This window comes from Lissotriton helveticus, chromosome 5_1 (assembly GCF_964261635.1).
Source record: "Lissotriton helveticus chromosome 5_1, aLisHel1.1, whole genome shotgun sequence".
Classification (NCBI taxonomy): domain Eukaryota; kingdom Metazoa; phylum Chordata; class Amphibia; order Caudata; family Salamandridae; genus Lissotriton; species Lissotriton helveticus.
In genome coordinates, this window is record NC_136065.1 from 312151473 (window position 1) to 312177053 (window position 25581).

Sequence of the window (25581 nt, forward strand, 5' to 3'; positions counted from 1 at the left end):
GTGCTGACCCTTGGACATGAATCCCAACTGATGAGGCTATTGCTCTTCCCACAAGAGCCCCATCCAGTATATGGACATGAGGTCTCCTTTCACATGCAGACTTCACATGTATTTATCAAAACAATCCCACAAGTACTTCCTCGTGCAAACATAGAACAAACTTACCTCGTTATAAGGTGAGAAAATGAACTGGAAGATTATCATCAAGCCAATCAAGATAGGCTGCTGGTCATAGAAACCAAAGGCAGCAAACAGCTCCTTCTGGCCAATTAACACGGCAAACAGGAAGAAACAGAGAAACGAGTTCATCTAAAAAATAAAACCAAAAGAAGATAAACGTGTTGTAGGACTTCACACACCTTCCACATATAAAGTGCTTAGAAAGTCAGATTAATTAAAATGCTTTAGCCTGACTAGAAACCTCTTAAACGCTTTCACACCAGACCTGCATTAACCTACTATGCTCACTTCCTGCTCAGCAAAAGGACATTTTTCTAATAGTAAGCCAACTGATTCATGCCTCAAATAGAAAGACAAATTCAACTCGGGTAGAGGAAGTGATGGTTGTGAATGGGAGGTTTGTTGAGAATATAGGCTACATTACACCCAGTATTGGTGTTAACCAACTCTGAGAATAGTACCAAGCTACATAAAACACATTTGGCATCAAGGGGTGGCAAAGTCAGGGTGGGCTTCCAGTAAAGCAGAGCCCACTATGATGTACACAAACCAGAAGAACAGTGTAGAAAAGCTTGGAGAGCTTTGCATTCAGGAGAAGGCCTTATTGCAGCACTTTAGTAACAAATGGTATTTGATATCTATCTTCCTCGGTGCAGATGCACCTGAGAAATGTACTGCCCACCCGTAATATTAGGAAACCCACCCATAAAATTAGGAAACCCATCTTGGGCAGGAAAAATGGCTTCCAGTTAAAATGGAATCAAATAGACAAAGGAAAAATAGTCCCGCAAATTTTAAATAACTGTTCAGAGTCCGTAATGAGGCTGCTTGGACCCTGATAACATCCTAGACCAGATCACCCTCTAACCATTTTTGGTATGAGGCCCTTCAGTGTTTAGTGTTCCCCAGAGTGACATAAAAGGTGATGGAAAGGAAGTAAGCCATTGCCTGGCTGATATCCTGTATCAAATGTCATAGGTGGTGCTCATTATCAGTCATCAGTATAGTGAAGGTCGTGAATGCAAGCTCTCGGGACATGAAGGACCAGTATTTGGAAGACCTAGAGAATCTTGGGTAGTATTGATACATTATAAGCTGCTATTTAGCCCTAGAGTGACAACACCTTGTGCTTTCAGCTGTCAAGCTCAGTCTTCACCCCTTTAGTAATCTTTGGAGATGTATTTCTTTCATTCTGGCCAGGGTAGAGTCTAGGGTCTAGCCCAGATACCTGATCTTAGAAACCCCAATCTGTAGTGGGATTATCTGATGTCAAGAGGCTTTAGAGTTTAGGGGGAAAAGGAGGGGTGGCAAAGAATACCCATGCTTCCTACTTCTACTTGTAGACACTTATTGCAAATGTAGCCCATTGGTCTTGATCTTGGCTCTGGGATTGTGATAACCCGTCAGGAGCCAATTCTGGAAGTTGTCCCCCAAACCCCTGCCCTGTAACCGGTAAGACCTGAAATCCCAGCCAACCCTGTCAAACACTTTTTCAGCATCCAGGGTGACCAGAACAGAGTGCTTGGTTCCTGTTAATCCCATGTCCAATAGGTGAAGGGCCTTTTTACGTTATCTCCTGTCTGGCATTCATGGATGAAGCCAGACTGATCAAGATGTAACCAACTCCCCCCCATCACAGTCTGCAATCGTAAAGTTGCAACTTTGGTCAACATTTTTTCATCAAGGTTGAGGAGAGAGATTGGAAGACATGAGCTGCAGTTGTTAGGCTCCTTTGCTGGGTTTAAAGATGTGTGGTATTGGACTAGGGCACGGAGGAGGGTCGCTGGTCCTTACTGAATTATCTCTTGGTACATCTTGTGAAGCAAGAGTGCAGGGGAGACAGCCACAGAGCAGATTCATATATATAAATATATATTTGAAGTGAGCAGATTCAGAGAGTCACTGGTGTTGTAGGGTGCTCAGTGTGGCCGCAGCTCTCCACCTAAACTTGGGAACTACCCAGAGTTCTTTGCTTTCTTTTTTGCATAATTTATGTAGGCCCCTAAACCAGAAACGGTATTAGTTTGGCTTATACTGGGTGCTCATTGTGTCTGGACAAAGCTGCAACTCTCTGAAGGGCTCATAACAAGAGTGAAACGTGTCAGGGGTTGATTTTATTCATTCCAGGTTGGCTAGGATGGTATTTTACGATTCCAAAACTGTAATACTGTGCCTTGAGTGGTAAAAACCTTGTCATTTTTCAACTCGGAACATGATTGCCCTAGCTAATCCTAGCCCTAGCTAATCCTATGCCTAAACACTTTGCTGTAAAAAAGGCAAGATATTTTGCCTCTTTATAGCTTGGTGTGGATTGCACTATGCTAACCCTATGCCTAAAAACTCTCCACCTACACTTGGGAACTAGGTTGGTGTTATTCATTCCAGGTGTGCTTAGATGGTATTTTACTGATACAAAATTGTAATACTGTATCTGGAGTGGTAAAAGGCTTTTGACATTTTTCAGCTTGGCATATATTTTGATTTTTTTAAACTTTACTCCCAAACAGATTTTGTCTCAAGATTACCTGGCTGATGACTATGTTCTTAACAGTGTGACCCAGCTTCCAGTGGCCCAGTTCATGACCGAGAACGGCCAGAACCTCCTGGTTATTGCATCCTTGCTTCTTGTGGGAATTCTGGAAATAAAACAAAAATAAAGGAATTTGAGCAGACCTGCTTTAAGAGTTAACATTATTATACCTCTTGGAGGATTTTATGCCCATCCTTTCTTAAATTATGCAACTGCTCTGTCACTATTCATGACGCTTCAAGCATTTGGATCGGTTTTACACACTTTCTCAGTAGCATTGCATTTGTATATATCTGGTATGCTGCATTTTCCTTACTGTTGTAACTCAAGACATTTCCTTTTGTCCATCTCTCCTTTCCCCCCACCGTTTTTCCCTTCCTTCTCCCCCTCCTTCCTCTTACCCACTGGTACATTCCATCCAGAGAATGTTGGCGAGAGAGCTTGCCTTAGAATGTTGAGTGGGAAGCTGTAAGCTGGTGCTGAAGGATCCTTTCAATAAACTCCTGCTCTTACCTCATTTTTTATTGCATTCTTTCAACATTTTGGCGACGAGGACAACCGTGCTGGGGACGGTGTTGGATCCTTTCCCCACTTAATTTCACCAGCTGATTGTGAACTTCGCCACAGTTCTTCAACCTCCTCTTCAGCTGTTCAGATTCATCCTTGGCATATTCGGAGCATGACCTTATACCTGGTGTGACCTTCGACTGCACCACAATTTTTTTGTGGATCTGTGGAGGGTAAACCAATTTGATGCTGTTGGCAGTGGTGGGTGAGCTGTCCCTCTTGTTGAAATCACATAGTGGCCCTATCCGTATATGCCGCGGCGGTAAGTGGCTGTTGTTCATGTCGAATTTCTGGGCAGCCTTTAGACTGTTGTGACTGTTGTGACTGTTCTGTGCCTCACTTCAACCCACAGACCTTCTGGAACAGAGCGCTGCCTAGTTCGCACCCACCGCTCTGCTCTCAGCTCCAGGGTGTCGAGCGTCAGGTGATTGATTCCCGCCCCTCTCCTCAGTTGGCTATCCACCGCTCCACGCTTTGGTTCGGGGGGTTGAGCGATCGCTGCTTTACTGGTGGAGCTCTTGCGACTGTGTGGCGCTGGAATACTGATTGTAATGCTGCCTGATCTCACCCGACCCACCAACCACTTTACTTTGCTGATCCGAGCGCCGTGTGTCATGTGACTGATCCCGCCCCTCTCCATGGCTGGTTCCTCCCACAGCTGATGGGGACGCTCCGCTTCCTATATCTGAGCGCCCGGAGTCAAGCCGAGGATTTCCGCCTTTCTCTCCTCAGCTGACTTTTCAAGCTGACGCGGTCGAGCCTTGTCGGGTTCCCACTCCCTCGCGGCAGAGTTTGTCGATTACTTCCTATTGAGTGGTGTTCTCCACAGCCTGTCGCCTCTTTCTTCCGCTGACAGGCACAGCTCTCCAGTGTTGTTGTTGGGTGGTCTCCACAGCCTGTCACCGCTTTCTTCCGTTGACAGGCACAGCTTGGAATTTTTTAACCTTTGTTCTTATTTGAATATTTCTACGAACATACACACAGCCTGCTATAGTTCTCATAACCGACAAGCACAGTTTTCAATTGCTTCTTGTTATATCAAAATATATGGACACTTTTTATACGTTTGCGATAGGTTTTAAAAGGATTGCTTTCATTCTTCCTTCATAATTTGAAATGTGGAAATTGTACTTTATTCAACTTTGACTATTTTACAAGGACAGTATTTTACACTGTATATAACAACTTTTGTCATCCGTAACCCTTTGGGATTCTACATCTCTACATTGCTCTTTTCTATTTTTATCACTCTTTCTCATACCTCTTTCTTTTTTCTACTTTTCTCTCTTCTACATCGCTTTACTATGGCTGCTTTTGCTATGTCTCAACCTCCCCCTTTTCTTAATGAAGAAGGAGAACCCATTATATCATGGAAGAAATGAGTTAACCAATTTGAGTCATATCTAATTGATAAAGGAGGTGATAAAGCTTCTGCAGTACGCAGACAACACATTCTCCTACACAATTTAGGAAAACATGGCAGGGAAATATTTGATGACCTTCCCAACTCTATAATTGAAAATGTAAATCCCAATGAAGAAGGTGAAGGGGATGCACAGCATGATGTATATCAAATCTCTCTTAGGAAACTTGAAGCTCAATTCGGAGAAAAAATTAACATTGTCTTAGAACGTCACAAATTCTTCTCTAGGTCTCAAGGAAACAATGAGAAGGTGAATAACTATATTGCCGTCCTGAGGGGACTAGCCTCAACTTGTGATTTTTGAACCCTAACAGAATCTCTTATTAGGGATCAACTAGTTAGATGCACATCAGACAAGAAGATCCAAGAAAGACTTTTAGCAAATGCACCTAATTTAAAACATGCCATTGATATAATATAGCACAGAGCATAGAACACACCGCCTTCTACATGAGTGAGATGAAAGACGCAGTTGATGTCAAACAAGACTTAGACAGTGAAATAAATAAAATCTCCACAAAGGACTCTAAACCCATGTCCACAAAAGACTAAGCCCAAATCTTCATCCAAGGAGTCAGAGATTCAACATTCCAATGAAAATAAATGCAGGTGTTACAGGTGTGGTAATCACAATCACTTAGCGAACAATGTGAACTGTCCAGCTAGAAGTGTCACTTTGGAGAAATGTCCTCTTTTATTGCATTTACTACAAGTTTGCAATGCATTCAAGAAAAGAGTCACTTATATGGTGTCAAGTGATTCTACTCAAAATGAAGACATTGTTTTCCAAGTATCTAACCAAGCTGAATGTACTAGTAACACCTATCCTAAATGTGAAATTTTACTCGACAAAGTTCCGTATATGGTATTCGCTGATTCTTGTTCCCTGTACACCCTCATAAATGAAGCCACGTTTAAAATTAACTCAAGAAACAAAGAATATACTTTAATGCCCCCTGATATCAATCCAGGCGGATACAATCAAGACCCTATACCCTTGGTAGGCATGCTACTTATGCACATTGACTTCAAGGACAGATCCACGTTAGGAAAAGTATACATCACAAAAAATAGTTCAAACTTGCTTGGATGGAAACATCAGAGAGATTTAGGAAACAAGCTAAATCCAAATGCCCCTGAACCAGTTTACCTAGTAGAGAGATCAAATGCTGGCAAAGAAATTTGTGAAAAGTTTCCTGAAGTATTCACCGATAAATTAGGACTGTTAAAAGGTTTCCTACATAAAATCAAACTCAAAACGAAACACAAACCAGTTGCACATAAAGCTAGGTCTGTTCCCCTACTCATAAAAGAACCACATAAAAGAGAACTTGATAGGTTGGAAACCAACATATTCATAGAGCGCATTGAAAGCGCTGAATGGTTGGCCCCCATTGTTGTAGCATTGAAGGAAGGGAGTAAAAACATCTGTGGACCTCAGAGACTTAAACTCTAACATATGGGTGGACAGACACCCCCTCCCAAACATCAACGAAATGCTCACGATCATGCAAGGTGCTAAATTCTTTAGCGTACTCAACCTTTCATCCGCATACCATCAGGTTGCTTTACATCCTGATTCCAAACCCCTCACTTCCTTTATAACTCCTTTTGGAGCTTACCAATTCTCAAGGATGCCGTTCGGCCTAGCATCCGCTGCGGCAGTATTTCAGCACATAATGCAGCATATTTTGCAGGGAATCAACAAAGTAATGTGTTTCCAGGATGACATCCCAATTTATGGAGAATCTGAAGTAGAACACAATAAAGTTCTGGAAAACTTATTAACAAGACTTGGCAAAGCAAGATTTACTACTCAAAAAGACAAATGCACAATAAGTGTTGTAACTTAACTGGGCCACACCATATCGGGTGAAGGATTCAAACCTAAGGCAAACCTGATAGATTCTGTCAAACTGGCCCCAGCTCATACAAATAAAGACAAATTTAAATCCTTCCTTGGACTAGTTGAATACATGTCCAAATATATTAAGAATTTTGCTGAACGAGTTCATTCTCTAAGAGAACTTCTTAAAAAAGGATCACCGTTTTAATGGAACCATCAATGCCATACTGAATTCACGCAAATCAAACAAGCTATAATAGAGGCACCTGTTCTACACACATTCGACCCTAATGCAAAAACAACGCTAACCACTGATGCCAGCATGAAGGGGTTAGGAGCATCTCTTACACAAAATGTGAATGGACAGGAAAAGATAATAGCCTTTGCACCTAGAACCCTGAAGGAAGCGGAAGGCAACTATTCAACTATTGAAAAGGAGGCCCTTGCCTGCTATTGGGCTATAAATCATTTCAAATTTTTCTTATGGGGAATTCCGTTTTTTCTGAAAACGGACCACAAACCATTACGTCCCTTATTTTCAACCAAATGCTTAGAGAACACTACACCATGCATTTCCAAGTGGATACTGGGTCTACAAGGCTTTAACTACTCCATAATCTATGTACCAGGAAACAAAAACTGTGTAGCGGATTGTCTCTCTAGACTCCCTATCATTGATGAGAACCCGCAAGTGATTCCTCCTAATGAAACCATTCTTTCAATCGACATTCCTGCCATCAACAAAGAAGAATGGGAGGAAAGTGTGATGGAAGACTCAGTTCTCTCTGAACTGAAAAACACAATTTGCAAAGGTTGGCCGAAAAGTCTTCAAGAATTACCAAAGTCCCTAAAACCATTCTGGGTGGTGAAGAATGGACTATCTATCATAAACAACCACATCTTTCGTGGTGGCAGGATCATACCTCCAGAAAAGATGTATGAACGAATCATCCAAATTGCACATGAAGGTCATACAGGCAGAAGCATGACAAAGAGCAAAATCAGACAAAACTATTGGTTTCCAAAATTAGATTCTATGGTAGAGAAATTAGTTAGAGACTGCCTTGAATGTGGAACCAGTAGCAAGACTAAAATAATCTGTACATCCCAACTTGAGCCAGTATCAATTCCCAACAAGCCTTGGGACAAGTTGGGCCTGGATATTATTGGTCCACTGAGTTTACTCAGCTACATGCAAAAGTACATGTTTGTACTTATTGATTATCATTCTCATTGGATAGCCACGAAAATGGTCACCAACATCACCACAACTTCATTGATTGAGTTTCTTAAAGACACCTTCTCTGGAGAAGGCATACCCAGTACACTAGTGACAGACAATGGGGTTCAATTTACCTCTGATCAAATGAAGCAGTTCATGTCTACTTTATCCGTTACTCACATCAAGACCCCCCTCTACTGCCCAAAAGCCAACGGATTGGTAGAAAGAACTAATTGGATGATAAAGGACACCATACAATTGGCCTTAGCATCTTGTGAACCTATGGAAGAATCCATAAGAAAGATGTTATGGTCATATCACACCACTCCTAATGCGGTCACTGGAATTGCTCCTTTTACCTCTCTGAAAGGGCGTAACCCAGGTTCCAAACTTACACCCAACTGGCTCAATGGAGGGTGTCGGTTTGGGTGGACAGGAAATCCGTTCTAGAAAAAGTGGGGAGACATCAACTAGAGTACAAATCTAGATATGACCAGAAATGGGGTACCATCATCAAGGGTTGGCAGGAAGGACAATGGGTCGTCATTAAGAAGCCCAACATTTCTAGAGCTAGAATTTCTTCATTCTCTACACCTTTGAGAATAAAATGAGTTAACAAAAATTCAGTCGAGCTGGTAGATGGAAGCACCTGGAGCATGCACAATGTAGCAAGCTGCCCCAAGGTACAATCTTCTGTGTTGTCCAGAGAAGTACAACAAGATGGATCTATATCCAACAAACAAATCCCCAACGGACCCAGATCTCGCCAACCACCAACATGGCAAACTGATTATAAAATGTGTCGTTAGCATAGACACTTAACTGTATTGAAGTTATTAATTTGTTCTTTGCTGTTATTCAAGTATGAATTCCCTTATTCAAGGGAGATGTGTTGTAACTTAAGACATTTCCTTTTGTCCATCTCTTCTTTCCCCCCACCGTTTTTCCCTTCCTTCTCCCCCTCCTTCCCATTACCCACTGGTACATTCCATCCACAGAATGTTGGCGAGAGAGCTTGCCTTAGAATGTTGAGTGTGAGACTGTAAGCTGGTGCTGAAGGATCCTTTCAATAAACTCCTGCACTTACCTCATTCTTGATTGCATTCTTTCAACACTTACAATTACTGATTTTATCGACTGATGCACCTTCCTTTGCTCCAATTTCATTCCAAAGGTTACTGGCTTTCCAATGGTTTACGTTTTTGTCCCAATGAACAAATACCACCTACGACAACAAAAGGCTTTGCAACTTGTATGAAAGGAATGCAAATGTTATTATACAGGAAAGGTATTTAAAATGTGCACCATACTCTTCATATGGTAACAGGTGTTTAAATTAGTAAATTTTAGGAAGACACCAAGTTGTGACTTCAAAGCATACCAACACATGTGCACGGTCATAGTACCAAGTCAGGCATTTCAAAGCTCTTCCATCTCTTGTTTACCACTGTGAGAAGGGAGAAGATGAAGCTTATTTTCATACAACTCGTTATAAGAGTAACGGAGGGTCTTCGCACTTCTATTCATCATTGGAGTAGCTGACTAAACAATGTAGAGCAACAGTAGATTTTCCATTTCAATTGGATTTCAGTATCACCCCCCCCCCTCAATATGATGCTGCATTTTTAATAGAATCTCACAATTTGGTGTGCATATCCTTACATCGGATGGTTTTATTGTAATGACGGATTTGAAGTATTTCCTTGCAAGAGATTTTTTTTAATTACTTGATACCTTAGGTTTTATTAAGCAGTTACAGAGATAACCATCTTTTTGATATAGTCCTCGATTTTAACCATTGTCCTGTTAGTTGACAATTATGCCTTTACCCTTCGCAGCATGTTCAAATTGGGGTTTTCTGTACCTACAGTTGTGACTAAGGTGGATGCTGCAACATTCAGTCAATAACTAACGAAGATTTACATCATGTGAATGTAACTTTAAGGCATTTGTTTTATATTTTCACAGCGGTCCATCCTTCGATTGGATAAAACCATTTAATTACAGTTTATTATCAAACTTCCCAGATAATCTGGCCACAGCAGAATCAAATGTTGATGTAGTACAGAAAATATATTAAACAATGGTTTTAATGGTTTACACATGGTTTAATGTTTTTTAAACAAAGATCATCAACCAGGTAGAAGAACAGCTATTTTATCAACTAAATTGAATGCATAATTAAGATGGACCGCCACAGTACAAAATTCTATGCAGTTACTCTGTCAAATAGAAAGAGTTAAAAAAAAAAAAGGAGTAACAATGGATTACATGACCTTTTCCAAGAATATAGTGTATCTCTTGGGGACTTCTTTCATTAGAAGATGTCACATTACATTTCAAAGTCTAAATTATAATACATGGATAATTCTGTGGAACAAATAATGTGTGCCTCTTAATTTGGGTATTTTGCAATTGGTTCTTCAGCGAATTTTGAACGGATTGTGGCTAATTTAACACCTTCTGGATTTAAGGATATTTTTACAGTCTCCCTAGTTAAAAACAACCTCCCAAACTCAGATACTTATGCAGTCATTCACAGACCCACTCAGATGCTGCTGCACCCACTCACAGACCCACACATACCATGACCATGTCATAAGTGATGTAAAATGTGAGGTCATAAGCAGTGCATTGCGGGGTCTTAAGTTATAGTTAGCTCAGCTAACTAGAACTGCTGAATTTAACTGGTTTTGTATGAGGGAAATCTGAGCCTAACTATAACGTCCCTGTAACCTTTGGCTTTTTCAGATATATCTATATATGAATATATATTTATGTATGTATGTATGTATATCCAAAAAGAATCAGCAACACTCAGGAGGTGCAGTTTTGCTAATTTATTTCACATACGTAATCGTCAACAGTCTAGGCGGTTCGACGCTCTGTAATTTGCTATTACACGATCCTGATCTAGGAGGCATATTAAAGCCCACTGTCTAAATAACATACAAAAAAAACACTTTCAATTACAGTTCTAATAATACAAAGTTACTTTGAAGATATACAGAAGAAGATATGGTTAGATAGGTTAAAATTAGGCTTCAAAGAAATGCGCAAAATGTAAAGCTTGCAAAATAGGAAAAAACATGAAATAATTCAAGGATAAAACTTAAAGATGATTTAGATCCAACAAAGAATAACCTGCGAGACAACCCATGTTGCTCTCTTTTTGAATATGAATATGTAAAGGAGCTCTGAATTCTTAGAAGCAAGCACAGGTGTTTGAGCGCGCCGCACTGTAGACTGCACTAGTGAAGATATATCAATCTATCTATAGCAACAGACATTGCCCGTCTGAATATTGCCTTCCTCCAGCGAGGCTTTGAAAGAGCGATATTGTGACCCCAATGTTATAAAAAGACCTAATAATTAGACGCACATTTCAATGTTGACATTTTAATTAAGATTGAGTCAATGGTTGCAGCTAAACTCAGGATTATATGAATCTAAAGATTGTTTTATTTTGTAATGAGTTTTTAACTCATAAGAGGTACACAGTTGGATATCGCAGAACTACTTTTCCAGCTGCCGCAAAAAGAGTGTCCTGTTGCTTTAATCTTATTGCATTTGCGTGTTGCATTTTATACTGTGGATCATGGGCCGTTGCATAATCAGGAAGATCAAGAGGTGAGGGGCAGAAACCTGGATTGGCTTCAGCTGGGCAAGTTCAATGTATTAAAATGGAGCAGTTTAGGTTTGCTCCTTGCAGTTTATCCAGCTGGTCCCCCAGGGCTATTCACACTTGTCCCTGCTAGTAAACTCATAGAAAATCCCTGTAGAAGCTTCTCTGCAGCCGGCACACTGACGTTTCAGATAATGGACAATATGCAGATTTTGTGGAGCTTGCCTGTTCAATTACTGTTTAACTGCCAAAGATATATTGATGTCCATGATTCATTTATGTTTAAATGCTGGTAAGAGAGATGTTGTTGTTTGGCATACATCAACAAACTCTAGGTTTTGTTCGACCCACCAAGTTTGGCACACTACCTCATGTGCCACTCTCTGCCAGGATCCAGAACTAAACATTACTTGATTTTAAGGTTGCAACTGTGACAAAGGCAGCCCATTATCCTCTATTCCAGTGGTTCCCAACCTCGGTCTGGGGACCCCTGGGGGATCTGCAAAGCCTCCTCATGGGGTCCGTGACTACTTTGAAAATGAACTAATATAAACAGATTAATAAAGTGTATCTAAATGAAGAAGCTCAAAATACAACTGAAATTTTGTAAATGTCTTGTACATGTGAAGGATTTGAAATTGTAGGCTAAAAAATAAATGAGTATTCTCAGATTGATTTGCGCGAGCACTGCAGGTGCATCAAACAGACTATAGAATGGACTATGAGTGGCCTCAATTGAATTTAGAAAAGCTCCAACCTTTCTTTTAAAATTGAAATTGATTTTTTTTTATCTGTTTGCGAATTAAATAAAATATGTAATCATTTGTGTATTTGTTTGATCAATGATTTTTTCAGCATTTTTTGGGTATTGTTTTGCGGTACAACCCATCAACAATGCTTAGGCCAGGGTCCCCAGCTTCCTGTAATGACTCAGTGGGGGGTCCCCCGATTCCAATAGTTATTCAGTGGGGGCCCCTAGGTTCCAGTAATGTTTCAGTGGGGGTCCCCAGGTTCCAGTAATGATTCAGTGGGGGTCCCCAGAAGTCAAAAGGTTGAGAACCACTGCCCTATTCAATCTACCAAGGATTGGACACCTTGTATTAGTTTGTTGATTCAAGCTGTTGCTTAATCTAGGTCTTGTTAATGCTTTGTGGTTTACCTAATCGTGCCTAAATACTATAAGACCAAGCTGCAAGTAATTCAAAAGCAAGTTACCTAAATTATACTCTGGCACAAAGTTTTACCATTTGTCTAAATACAATGCGCGCTCACAGTCTTTGATATGATCTGATAAAATCCAGGAGTTTTTGTCGGACTTGGAAATCAATAAAAGGGAACCTCCAGGTTAACTCATAGAATGGTTTAACTTTCAGACACTTAGGCGTACTATAATCCAAGAAGGATTGTAAGGTGATTAGACCTAGAGGGAATATACATCAACTGCTCCTTCAACTCCACTACCTTTCCGGAAAGCTGGAAACATGCCGAACTCAGCGCCCTCCTAAAGAAACCCACAGCATACCCCAATGAACTTAAAAACTACCGCCCAATCTCGCTCCTCCCATTCCCTGCCAAAGTCATCGAGAAAGCCGTCAACAGTCAGCTCACCACCTTCCTCGAAACCAACAAATCCCTCGACCCCTCACAGTCCGGCTTCAGAGCCAAACACAGCACCGAGACCGCACTCATCGCAGCCACAGACGACATTAGAACACTACTGGACAACGGAGAAACAGTGGCCCTCATCCTACTTGACCTCTCCGCAGCCTTCGACACAGTATGTCACAGCACCCTTATACAACGACTCAACAACGTCGGAATTCAAGGAAAAGCATTGGACTGGATAATCTCGTTCCTCGCCGGAAGAACTCAGAGAGTCCGCCTCCCCCCTTTTAGATCAGAGGCCACCCCAGTCATCAGCTGCGTACCGCAAGGATCATCGCCCAGTCCCACCCTCTTCAACATTTACATGAGTCCCCTCGCCTCCATCGCGCGACAACACAACCTCAATATCATCTCCTACGCAGACGACACCCAGCTGATCCTCTCCCTCACCAAAGACCCAAACACCGCCAAAACAAACCTACGCGAAGGGATGAAAGAAGTAGCCGAGTGGATGAATAACAGCCGTTTAAAACTGAACTCAGACAAAACGGAGGTCCTCATCTTAGGATCTTCTCCCTCCGCCTGGGACGACTCATGGTGGCCACTGGCCCTGGGAATTGCACCCATACCTACAGATCACGCACGTAACCTGGGCTTCATCCTGGACTCCTCCCTCTCGATGACCAGACAAGTTAACGCCGTCTCATCATCATGCTTCAACATCCTACGTATGCTCAAAAAAATCTTTCGTTGGATCCCCACCGAAACAAGAAAAACCGTCACCCACGCACTGGTCACAAGCCGTTTGGACTACGGAAACACCCTCTACGCCGGTACCACAGCCAAACTACAGAAAAAACTCCAACGCATCCAAAACGCCTCAGCCAGACTCATCCTAGACATCCCCCGCCAAGCCCACATCTCCGGTCACCTGAAAGACCTCCATTGGCTCCCTGTCAACAAGAGAATAACGTTCCGTCTCCTCACCCACGCACACAAATCCCTCTACGACCTAGGACCAGAATGCCTCAACACGCGCCTATCCTTTTACACCCCCACCCGTCATCTAAGATCATCCAACCAAGCCCTTGCTGCTATTCCGCGCATCCACAGATCCACTATGGGAGGAAGATCCTTCTCCTACTTAGCAGCCAAGACCTGGAACTCTCTCCCCATCCACCTCCGCCTCACACAGAACCACCTCTCTTTCAGAAAACAACTGAAAACTTGGATATTCGATAAGTAAGGTCCCCCCCTTCCTCAAGCGCCTTGAGACCCTCTGGGTGAGTAGTGCGCTATACAAATTCCAAACTTGAACTACATTTAGAGGACAGTTGCTGGGTGCTGAGTGGATTACTCTAGCCAACTCATTGCCAGCTAATCTCAGACATAAAATGCATTTAACCAAAATTTAAATCATATCTGTTGACTTCTGTTTCATGATCATCTTTTGTCAGCATTTGTATTGTTTCTAATCTGTATAGTGCTTCTACTTTAGCGTACATGTTTTTTCTTGTATGTGGTTCTTTAAAGCTCGACTTGCTCTGGAATTCCATTGATATCAATCAATCACGATATATAAAGCGTGGCTAACCACACAATAGGGTGTCCAGGTGCTTGCAGGCCCCGGAGTCTAATTCGAACAGCCAGGTCTTATGGGCCATTCGGATTTCTGAAAGTGAGGTGATGGTACGGAGGAGCTTAGGGAGGCTGTTCCAAGTCTTTGTTACGATGTGACAAGTCAAAGGGAGATGGAGAGTAGTTTTCTCGATGGTTGGTGGAATTTCAGGCAGTGGTTAATGTAGGTAGATCCTTGGTTGTGTAGAGCCTTGTGTGTGTGGGTCAGCAGCTTCAATTGGCATCTCTTCTGTACAGGGAGCCAGTGGCGTTTTCGGAGGTGGGTTGTGATGTGGGTTTGTCGGGGAAGACCAAGGAGGAGTCTGGCTGAGGTGTTCTGTATGGTCTGAAATCTCTGTAGAAGATGTGCAGCGATTCCTGCATTGAAGGCATTGCTGTAAGCCAGTTGACTCGTAATGAGGTCTTGTGTCATAGTGCATCTAGTATGTAGGGGTAGACACTTGAAGATCTTATGTAGCATGTGCAGAGTGAAGAAGCAGGCGGAGGAGAGACAGTTTATCTGTGATTTCATGATGAGCTTGTTGTTGATGATGATTCTGTGGTTTCTCAAATGGACGGAGGGAGTGGGTGCGGGTCCTAGGTCTGATTACCACCAGGAGCTGTTCCATGTGTTGCTGCTGTTGCCAAAGACCAGTACTTCCATTTTGTCCCTGTTTAGCAGTTGTTCTTCATCCAGTTGGCAACATTTGTCATGTATCTGTGGAATTTGGTTCAGGTAGTGTTGTCAGTTAGTGCGAGGATGTTGTCGTCTGCATAGGAAATGATGCAGAGGCCGTGGAATCGGACGATGTTGGTCAGCGGGGTAAGATATGCATTGAAGAGCATGGGGCTAAGGATAAGCCCTAGGGGACACCGCAGGTGATCTATTTGGGTTCAGAGGTGAAAGGTGGGAGGTGGATCCTCTTGGTTCTTCCGGTGAGGAAGGAGGTGATTCATCGGAGTGCATCCCCTTGGATACCGAGGTGGTGGAGTCTTTGGATCAGTGTGTGGTAAGATACGGTGTTGAAGGGTGCTGAGAGGTCGAGGAGGATCAAAGCTGCTGTTTCTACTTGGTTTAGGAGGGTTAGGATGCAGTCAGTGGCTACAATCAGGGCAATTTCGGTGCTCTGATTGCTGCGGAAGTCTGATTGGGAGGCGTTGAGTAGCTGGTTCGGCTCCAGGTCTGCCATGAGTTGATTATCTTTTCCAGTAACTTCGCAGGGAGTGGGAGCAGGGAGAATGGCCAATAGTTTGAGTTTACTGGGGCCGGCGTAGGGTTTTGTGAGTATAGGTCTGACTTTGGCATGTTTCCAGGCGTCGGGAAATGATGCGGTGCTGATAGAGGTATTGAGTAGGGTGGTGAGTTCCTGACCGAACGTTTGGTTTCCGAGGTTGAAGATGTGGTGCGGGCACAGGTCTTGTTGGGAGCTCCTGACTGGATGGACTTCATGGTGGAGGTGATGTCCTGGGTGGAGAGATGTTCCAGGTGGTCGGCGAGTGGTTTGTGTAGGCTATGGTGGAGGCATATCGGTCGTGGAAGTCTGTAGGTGTAGGTTGGGGTTTGAAGTTTCTGTATATGGTTGCAATCTTGTCATGGAAGAAGTGGGTGAGGTTGTCACACAGCTCTTGTGAGGGTGTAATGTTTTCGCTGGTTCCCTCTTTGAGGTTGGTGGCGGTAGCAGGGTTGGAGGTGTTGCGAGCGTTCGTCCAGCTGGTCTCCAAGAAATTTGTTCCACCTTCAGTGGGTGGCGTTTTTCATTTTGGGGGTGGGGTGCGTGGGCTGTAGTTACTGAAGTGGAAGATGGAGTGATCAGTCTATACGAGTTATGTGACATGGCTGTGTTTGATACGGTTGCTGGAGGTGAAAATTAGGTCCATTGTGTAGCCTACGTGGTGGTGTGTGTAGGGTCTTAGCCATCTGGGTCAATCCGAGGTTGCTCATACATCCCAGAGGTGTGAGGTGCTTTTGTCATTGGGGTCGTCTATGAGGACATTTAGGTCGCCGAGCAAGATGTAGTCCTTGGTATCTAAGGCTAGGGGTACAGTGAAGTCTGCAATGGTGTTGCATGATTGGGGGTCGGTATGCGAGGGTGCCTCTGATGGTTGTCTTGTCTGTGTGGAGCTTGAAGTTGAGATATTCCATGGGGGTGGTGGTATTGTCGGTGGTGGTGGTATACTGTAACGGTCTCATTGTGGAAAGTGGCTGTTCCTCCTCCCGACTTCTTGGTACGGTCCTGGTGAGTGATAATATATTTGTCTGGGATCGCTATGGCAATGTCTGGGGCAGGTGTGGGTTTGAGCCAGGTCTCCGTCAAGAAGACTATGTTGGGTGCAAGGGTGGCAACGAGTTTCCATAATTCATATTACAAACTAAATAATTAAGTGCACAATGCAAAAAATATTTAATTACACAGCCATAACACACTCTAACATATACCTTTTTTTGCTGTGAATTTAAAGAAACCGAGGATATTAATAATAGTTGGTAGCCCAGCACAGTGAAAGATTGCAAATGTTTTATTTATTTTGTTGCAAAATGGTATAGGATATATATTCCTTTGAAAGTAGCAAATATGTCAAACTAAGTGAGACTGCCCGCACTGCAAATACCAAAAGCCCAATCAAAAACCAAAGTAGTAAATATGCACCTGTGAAGAACTGTTTTTAAAAAAAAAAAAAAAAAATTAAGGTTTTATATAGCGCGAACAAGACTCTTGCGAGTATCAGAGCGCTTTACATGACAAATAGAATATATACAGTATATATTACGATATAGTGAACCACAAAATAAGTAAGTGATACATAAATCTAGATCCAGAGAAGGCAGTGCTAAGCTAGCGCAAAACAGCAAAGATAAACAGAAGGACGAATATGAGCGAAGAAAAGCAAGTAATACAGTGCAGTGAATAGACAGAGTTCACGTGAATTGAGCCATGGGGATAGCTGGATTTAAGACAAAGCATACTTGCAGTGCTCTGGAAATAGGAACACACAGGGCAGGAGAGATGTGGCACGGTCCTTGTGCTCTCTTCTGCTGTATATGCGAACAACAGCACTTCAGTGACCAGGTGCAACTTTCATGTTTCAGACTGAGGGTGCAATGTCATCGTCATGAACAGCAAATGTACTTACTCGCCCATGCACGCTGGCACAACTTATTAGGTCTCACATTAGCCAAGATCTTTTAGTTTTCAAAAAATTTCCTCTGGATGCTTAAGAAAATTTCCCTTCATTCCTGTAAACTCCCCCAAAAAAACGGTAATTTCGACTTTATTGTTAGTCAAATTAGATTATTGTAATGCCCTTTTTCTGAATATGCAGCATCAACATTTTAATATGTTTCATGGATGACAGATTGCAGCAGCCAGAACCTTGGATGGCATCCCTAAACACAGGTCCATCTCACAGGTTTTCCCTAATTTTCATTGGCTGCCAGTCAGGCAACATGTTAAATTTAAGGCCCTATGCCTGGTCCATAAGGCCCTCCATGGCACAGGTTCTGATTTTCTGCAGCATTCCTTCGAAAAGTACAGACCAAAGATAAATATTTGATCTAAGGGTGCACAAAAACTGGAGGTCAACAGATTCAGGCTTGCAAATTAGCAGGGGTGGGGAAACTTTGAGACCTCAACGGCAAAAGAGTGGAATCTAAGCCCTCCCCATATGAGAGGCATATCAAGTCTGCAGATGTTTAGGAAGGCTTTAAAAACATGGCTTTTTACACATTAACAAATCAACTAGTACTGAAGCGGTTGTCACTTCAGCTAGCGCCTTGACACCTACGGGTACATGTAACGCTTTATCAGTTATTAGAACATTGGAATGTTGGGAGCTCCAATGCAGACAATGGAGTGCTCCCTGCTTCTAAGGGTTGGTACAGGCCCGCAGAGCAACATTCCAATGTTTTACAAAGGCTTCTCCAAGCTTGAGGGGATTTAAATGCCCTCGAGCTTCGAGAAGCCTTTGTTTTATTTGCAAGAACATTCTGCCTCTAGTGGCAGAATGTTCTAATAGCCTTATAACCCTTCGTAGCAGGGCCATACCGGCTATTAAAGTCCCTCCCCCGTGCCAAAGTCTCTGGCCTTCAGCTTAGGCCTTTAACGCGGAAGCGGGCCTCTAACAGCCGGTATAGCCCACCACGGCAGGCATAAGGCTATATTATAACATAACGGAGTGCGTGGGAAACCCCACAGGGTTGGTTTCCAGCTCTCATGGTGTGTGTTGCGTACATCCGCTAAATGTCTGATAACAAAACTGTGATTTGAAGAAAGTTACGTTAAAAACACACAAAACTCAAATAATGACTTTTGGAGGTAGGAAATGGAACTATATTTGGTGGTTAGGGGATGCTAAACTGAATAGGGCAAAGACTCACAAGCACTTGGGAGTCGTGGTTAAGGGTACGCCGGCATGGATCTCCCGCCTGGTGAAGGCTCCGGCAGCAGTGCTAGTTTGGTTGTTTCTATGATCTGTCTGGAGCCCTCTAGTTAAGGCATGTGTTCAGATCACACCTACTTTATTAAATGGCCTTGGCTTAGACAAGCAGATATATTAATAAAAGTAATGAAGGCATTGGCATGCGCTTTATCAATGCCTCAGGCGGTGGATGTAGAAACTCTCCGCTCAGGGAGGCGACTGCGCTCCGTTAATATGGATACAGAGGCTTTAAAACTCACATTATTATCAGAATTAATGTGAGGCAAATAGGACTTCTCAGCAGTCTTATGCTTGACAAAGATGAAACATCAAAGATGTGCTTGCTAAATATGATCTAGGTACTAGGTTTGAGAATTGGAAGGCAGGTGCAGAGGGGGAACTTATTAAACAAATATTGACAAAGACAATAGGTCTTGCCTTAAAAAAATAGAAGTAGCAGCTCAAAAGCGCTTTGTGTTGCTTAAGGGACAGGCATCAGAATGAGGAGGGAGGGAGGAACACAGAGTAATGGGGCAACAGTACGATGTCAGAAAACAGTAAAATTTTATTTAAAAAAGTACCTCAATCACAGCGCGAGCAGCGGAGAGTTGATGGGGTGAGCAACACAGAATTGGTGGGTGGGAGGGGAAAGAAGCAACATTGTCCAAAAAGTGTTCTTTAAAGCTTCTGAACCACAGCGCAAGCAGGGGAAGAGACACTATTCAAGAAGAATCCATCAGTGCTTGGTCCATGTGCCGGAGAAGAAACAGGAAGTGACGCCTGGCCTATGTTGTCCAATTAGGAGGCAGCAGAGAAGAAGTGTAATTGAAGCCAATGAATGGTAAGCAATGGGCAGACTCCAAGCTCTTTTCCAAACAACAGTTATTGGCAAGTAAGAAAGCTTGCAGTAGTGCATGGCTCCCGCAAGCTTGACCCTTAAAAATATATATTAAAAATAGTTCTTTTGAACTTTGTTATAAACGTTTCAGATTTTATTTGCAATAAAGTTTGTTCGAGCATTTGCATGAATGTAAGGTTCAAACAGGCAATGCAGATTATATATAAGGAAATTCTCCCCAACTTTAAGAGTTTCAGTCTTCCGTGGGCTTACAGAGTGTTGTGAATGGGAGTAGGTTTACCACATTTTGGAATCCCCAAATATTGGCATCAGTATGCCTAGAAATCTGTACCAGTTGTAGATTTCCAAGCATACTATTGGAAAAGTCATGACATTTCTAGGTCTCGCCGAGCGAACGCAGCACATGAGCAGATTGCCTAGGCGAGACTATTGTTGTCGACTTGGGTTCGGAAGAGAGACAAACCATGTGCGCGCACGGACAGGCGATGTGCACGCGCATGGCATCTCCTCTCTGGCGTCTCCTCTGAAGGGGGACAGGAGATGGCACGCGTACGGACAGGAGATGTGCACTCCGTACGCAGGCACATCTCCTGGCACCGCGTGAAAACAGCGCGCGCGCCGAGCTCTTCTCCCATGTGTTTCCTCTTCGGAGGAGCGGTGCCAGGGATCGCCTGCCTCTGCTAATGCAATAATTGAATTACCGGCCTATAAGCGGATATCGCAGCCATTTGGTGACACAACATTGGTTGCCAGTGGAGAGGGAGAGAGTTGTTTGTGTACTTACCAGAGACGAACAGGCCAATGGCGACCAGCAGTTGTTGCCTGGGTTAACTGCCAGGCTAGTTCCTTGATACCTCGAAAGTGGTGGGGAAGCACTATATAACTACAAACCCTTCTTTCAACTCAATTAATGCACCATGCTGGAATGGTCAGGTGAGGATGGGGGGGCTTGAGATGGTTGTTTCCTTGACAGCCAGCCTCACCGTAATGCCTGCACCTCGTGGGGAGGGAAGGCGGGTAAGGCAGACTCCCGCAGCCCCTGCAGCTCAGCATCCCCAATCCTTGGGGGAGGGGGGCACTCCTTCGGGGGACCCCAATTCAGCCCATGACAATTCATATCTGTGAGATATGAGAGATTTAGGGGCCCTAGGCCCGAATCACATTTTCCCGTAGGGCCCCACCGTTTTGCATTACTCCGCTGGGGGAGGGTATGTTTAAGTGCTGTTGACCTGGGGAGCAGTGAGACCTGTTATTTTCAGATATTATAGAGGGAGGCTACTGGACCATTGCCCTAGGGCTCGACCCTGAACACAGGGCATCTACACTAGAATTTGAACAGGTAGGGAAACAGTGCGAGGCCTCTCTTCTGGGGTGACAGCTCTGACTGAGAAGTGATGCAGGGCCGCTCAGCCATAAGTTAGAGCTGGAATGGGAGGTGGTGCAGGGCCTGTAAGAAATTTAGAGCTGGAATGGGAGACACTGCAGGGTCTCTCAGCTGGAGGTTAGATCTGGAATGGGGTAGGGTAGGGTGGTTGCAGGGCATTTCATATGGGAGTTGGAGCTAGAATGGGAGGCAGTGTAGAGCCCCTCAGTTTGGAGTTTGAATTAGAAAGGTAGGGGCTGCAGGCCTCTCAGCAGGGACTTAAGATGGAATGGGAGCTAGTGCAGGGCCTCTCAGCTGGGAATTAGAGATGGAATGGGAGGTGTCAGGGCAACTTAGCTGGGTGTTAGAGCTGGAATTTAGAATTTAAAAACATTTATAGAGCGCTCATATACTAAAGCAGTTTCTTGGCGCTGGGAGCTACAGTGGTAAAAACAAGCAAACGGGGGGCGCAGCTAACCAGTAAATGCTTGCTGGAACAAGAGGGTTTTTAAGGCCCTACGGTATTCCATATAGGATGGTAGGAGTCTTATTGAAGGGGGAAGGGCGTTCCAAAAAGTGGGGGCCAGAACTGAGAATTTCTGACCACCGACTCTTTTCTTCTTAAAGCGGGGTACTACTAGCAGGCCCAAAGAAGAGGAACGAAGGGCTCTCGGCGGGCAATAGTTTGTAACGGCGGAGTTGATAAATGCCGGAGCTGTGCCCGCTCGGGCTTGAAATGTAAGACATCCTAATTTAAACAGTGCCCGTTGCTTAATAGGGAGCCAGTGAAGGTTTTTTAAAAGGGGGGTGGAGTGGTGTGACTTAGCCAGGCCATAAACCAGGCGGGCTGCCTGGTTCTGGACCAGCTGAAGACGGTGAAGGGCATATGCGGGGACACCATTGAAGACGATGTTCCCGTAATCAATTTTTGACAGTACCATGGCCATAACGATCAGTTTGAGTGCTGAAACAGAAAAAAAACGGGAAATTTTCCTAATAGTCCGTAGGGAAAAAAACAAGAAGAAACAACTGAACTAATATGTGAATGTAAGGTGAGTTGGTGATTAAGAGTAATGCCCAGCGTTTTAACTGAAGGGGAAGGAATGGGAGGGGTGCCTAAGGATGGGGGCCAAAAAAGAGGTGACCATGGATTTGCGACCCCGCCCGTCAGAACCAGCTCCGTTTTGTCCGGATTTAATTTGAGATGGTTTGTATTCATCCAATCACGGATGAATAGCATCACGGACTGGAAGCTGGTTTGACCTGGCGAGGTCGGGGATAAATCAAAAATGAGTTGGAGGTCGTCGGCGTAATTGTACACCGCGACCTCCATATGCTGTAAAGCAAAAATAAGGGGAAAAATATATAAATTAAAGAGTAAAGGGGAAAGGGAAGAGCCCTGAGGGACCCCGCACGTGATTTCACGAGAAGGGGCAGCAAATTCTGCCAGATGGACAGCCTGGGAGCGACCAGACAGGAAGGACTCCAGCCAAACCAAAGGAGGGCCCTCGATGCCCGCCGACCTGACACGGCGTAAGAGGATGGAGTGGTCCACCGTGTCAAAGGCGGCGGACAGGTCTAATAAAACGAGGGCCTGAGGTACGTTGGAGTCCAATCCCTCCCTGAGTCGGTCCAGAACTGAAATGACCACCTTTTCTGTGGAGTGGCGGGGGCGAAAACCCGCTTGGCAGGGAGCAAGATAATTGCTATCCTCGATAAAGGAGCTTAGGACCTGCGTGAGATGGGACTCGGCAATCTTCCCAAGGAAGGGGAGGAGGGAGATTGGAGGGTAATTAGCCGGGACGCCAGGGTCCGCCCCAGGTTTCTTCAATATCGGGATGATTGTAGCGGCCTTAAAAGAAGGCGGGACAGCGCCCTGTTCAAATGATTTATTTAGCAGGGTAAGGGCAGGGGAGGGGCAGTCTAGAAAGATCTGGCTTAATATGTAAGCTGGGCAAACATCAGCGGGGGAACCAGATTTCACCCGTCTGAGAAGAGGGGGAAGTGAATCCAGAGTCAGGGGGGGAATATGAGCCAGGGACTGGCTATTGATAGGAATAAAGCCCTCACAAAAGGAAGGTGAGGGGGGGGGAATGTTTGCCTTAATGATGGCCACTTTTTCTATAAAAAACTCGTTGAGAGAGTTACATAAAATCCGTGAGGGGGGGACTTTAGTCTGAGTCCTGTCGGAGGCCGCAAGTTCATGGACCATCGCGAAAATCTCTCGAGGCTGATTCTCTGCCGCCAAGATGCGTCCAGTGTAATAGTCTTTTTTTGCGACTATAATGTCTAGTTTGTATTCAGACAGGACTAAAACATAGCGCTGCCTGGCTAGTGGGCAGTAGGCACGACGCCAGGCGCGTTCGGCTTGTCGCACTGTAAGTTTCTTGGCTTTTAGAGCTGGGCCAAACCACTTGTTAGCATTGTGAACACGGTTAATAGTTACCCGTTTGAGGGGGGCTATGTGATCACAAGTTGTAACAAGCCAATCATCTAGTGTGGTAGCATGAGAGTGTAAAGTCAGACCCTCAAAGGTCGGAAGGGAAACGCGGAGTGAGCTGCACAAGGTGGAGATGTCAACTCGACTCCAGTTCCGGGTCCAAATGTTTTTAGGTTGGCGTGAAGGGGCTGGGATGTTAAGGGCCAGCGAAAAAGACAAGAGGTGATGGTCTGACCAAGCGCATGGTAATACCGAAGGCGTCGAAATGGGGATGTTAAGGGACCATATCTGGTCGAGTATGTGCCCCTGCCTGTGTGTAGGGGTGTAGACATGTTGTAAAAAGTTCAGGCTGAGGAGCAAGGCCGTAAAGTCCTTAGATAGTGCATCCTCAGCAGGATCACCGGGCCAAAAATTAAAATCTCCGAGGACCATCACTGAAGCATTGTTGATGGACAGAGTGCCAAGGAGTTCCTGCAGTGCAGTAATAAAACCGGGCGAGGGTTGGGGAGGGCGATAGACCAATACACAAGTAAGAGGGGTTTTAAAAGAAGTGGACCGGACGACCAAGCAGTCAGATGTTAGCAAGGAAGAGGAAGCCAGTGTCTGGAAATGTAGCCCCTCGCGCGATATTAAAGCAACCCCACCACCCATTTTTCCATTTGGTCGGTCGGCACGGGGGGCAGAGTACGAAGGGGGAAGGGCCGCCAGGACGTCAGGGAGAGAGTCCTGGCGGTACCACGTTTCCGTTAGGAATAACAAATCAGGGCTCTCCGTTTCCAACAAGTTGAAAATTTCCGTTTGATGTCGCACTGCAGATCTAGTGTTCAGCATGACAGCGGAAATAGTGGGGATAGGGACGGGGACACGTAGGCTGGGGGCGGGTAGTGTGGTAGGCGAGAGATCAGGCCTGAGGCCAGGCAGGCAAGCATCAGGGCAGGCAATGCCGTGTGCTATAATACATGCAAGTGTAGTCGGATCTAATGAATAGCCAGCATGTAAAGAGTGTAGTACCTGCGAGGAGTAAGTACGGGCATGATGGTCTAGCCCTAGTCCCGGCCTGGCGCGGACGGGCGCAGACGGGCAGGACTTTGGCACGACTTCGGCGCGAAGTCGGCGCTCCCGCTGCGCTCGTCCGCTGCGCTTCCGCCATTGCATCATTAAATGTAAAAAAGAAAACCACTAGCCCGCTGACCTGCCAGTCGGCCAGCAGGGCGGAAGTGAGGATGAGGGGGCGGAGGAGGGGTTTCGTGCTCGTATGGCCACCGCCGCTGCAATCGGCACAAGCCGTGGCGGATCGGTGCCTAGAGAGGAATGGGAGGGGGTGCAAGGCCTCTCAGCTGTGAGGTGGCGCAGGGCCACTCAGCTGGGAGTTAGAGCTGGAATGGGAGGTTTGCCCGGCCTCTCAGCTGGGTGTTAGAGCTGGACTGGAAGGCGGGACAGGGACTCTCAGCTGGGCGACTATCGCCAGTGGTGATGACGTCTCAGTGCCCCGTGCTCTCTTCTCATGCCCTCTGCAGCAGACGGGCTCTCAGGGCTGAGCTCAGTTCCTTCGGATGACAGTCCCGGCTGCTCACAGCCTTCTCCCGGGCTCAGAGGGTGCTGCTGCCAGCTCTGGTGGCACTCAGGGCTTGGAACGGCTTCCAGGCAATGCGGAGTGGTGTGGTGGTGTGGAGTGGTGTGGCTCACTGGTTAGAGGCGGCAGACCCGGAAGCAGAGGTCGGCCCGGGACCAGGGTTCGATTCCCGACGCGGCAGGGTCTTGGGCCAAGGTCAGCGGACTCGATAATTCTTGCCTCGGTGCCTACTCTAACCATGGATCCCACTCAGCAACTCTGGGCAATAGCTTGCTTAATCTCCACTTACGGCCCCATCAGCGCCGGGGATGCTTG

The 25581-nt window shown here is 44.9% G+C and overlaps 1 protein-coding gene across 1 annotated transcript in view; it reads right to left on the minus strand.

Moving 5' to 3' along the window:
* ZMPSTE24 (zinc metallopeptidase STE24) overlaps positions 1 to 25581 on the minus strand; it is a 115137-nt gene that overhangs the window by 13638 nt on the left and 75918 nt on the right. The window contains exons 8-9 of the mRNA XM_078642353.1: positions 2706 to 2816; positions 166 to 309 (exon numbers count right to left, since the gene is read on the minus strand). Coding sequence (XP_078498479.1) covers positions 166 to 309; positions 2706 to 2816 — 255 coding nt within the window. The remainder of the gene's footprint in view (positions 1 to 165; positions 310 to 2705; positions 2817 to 25581) is intronic.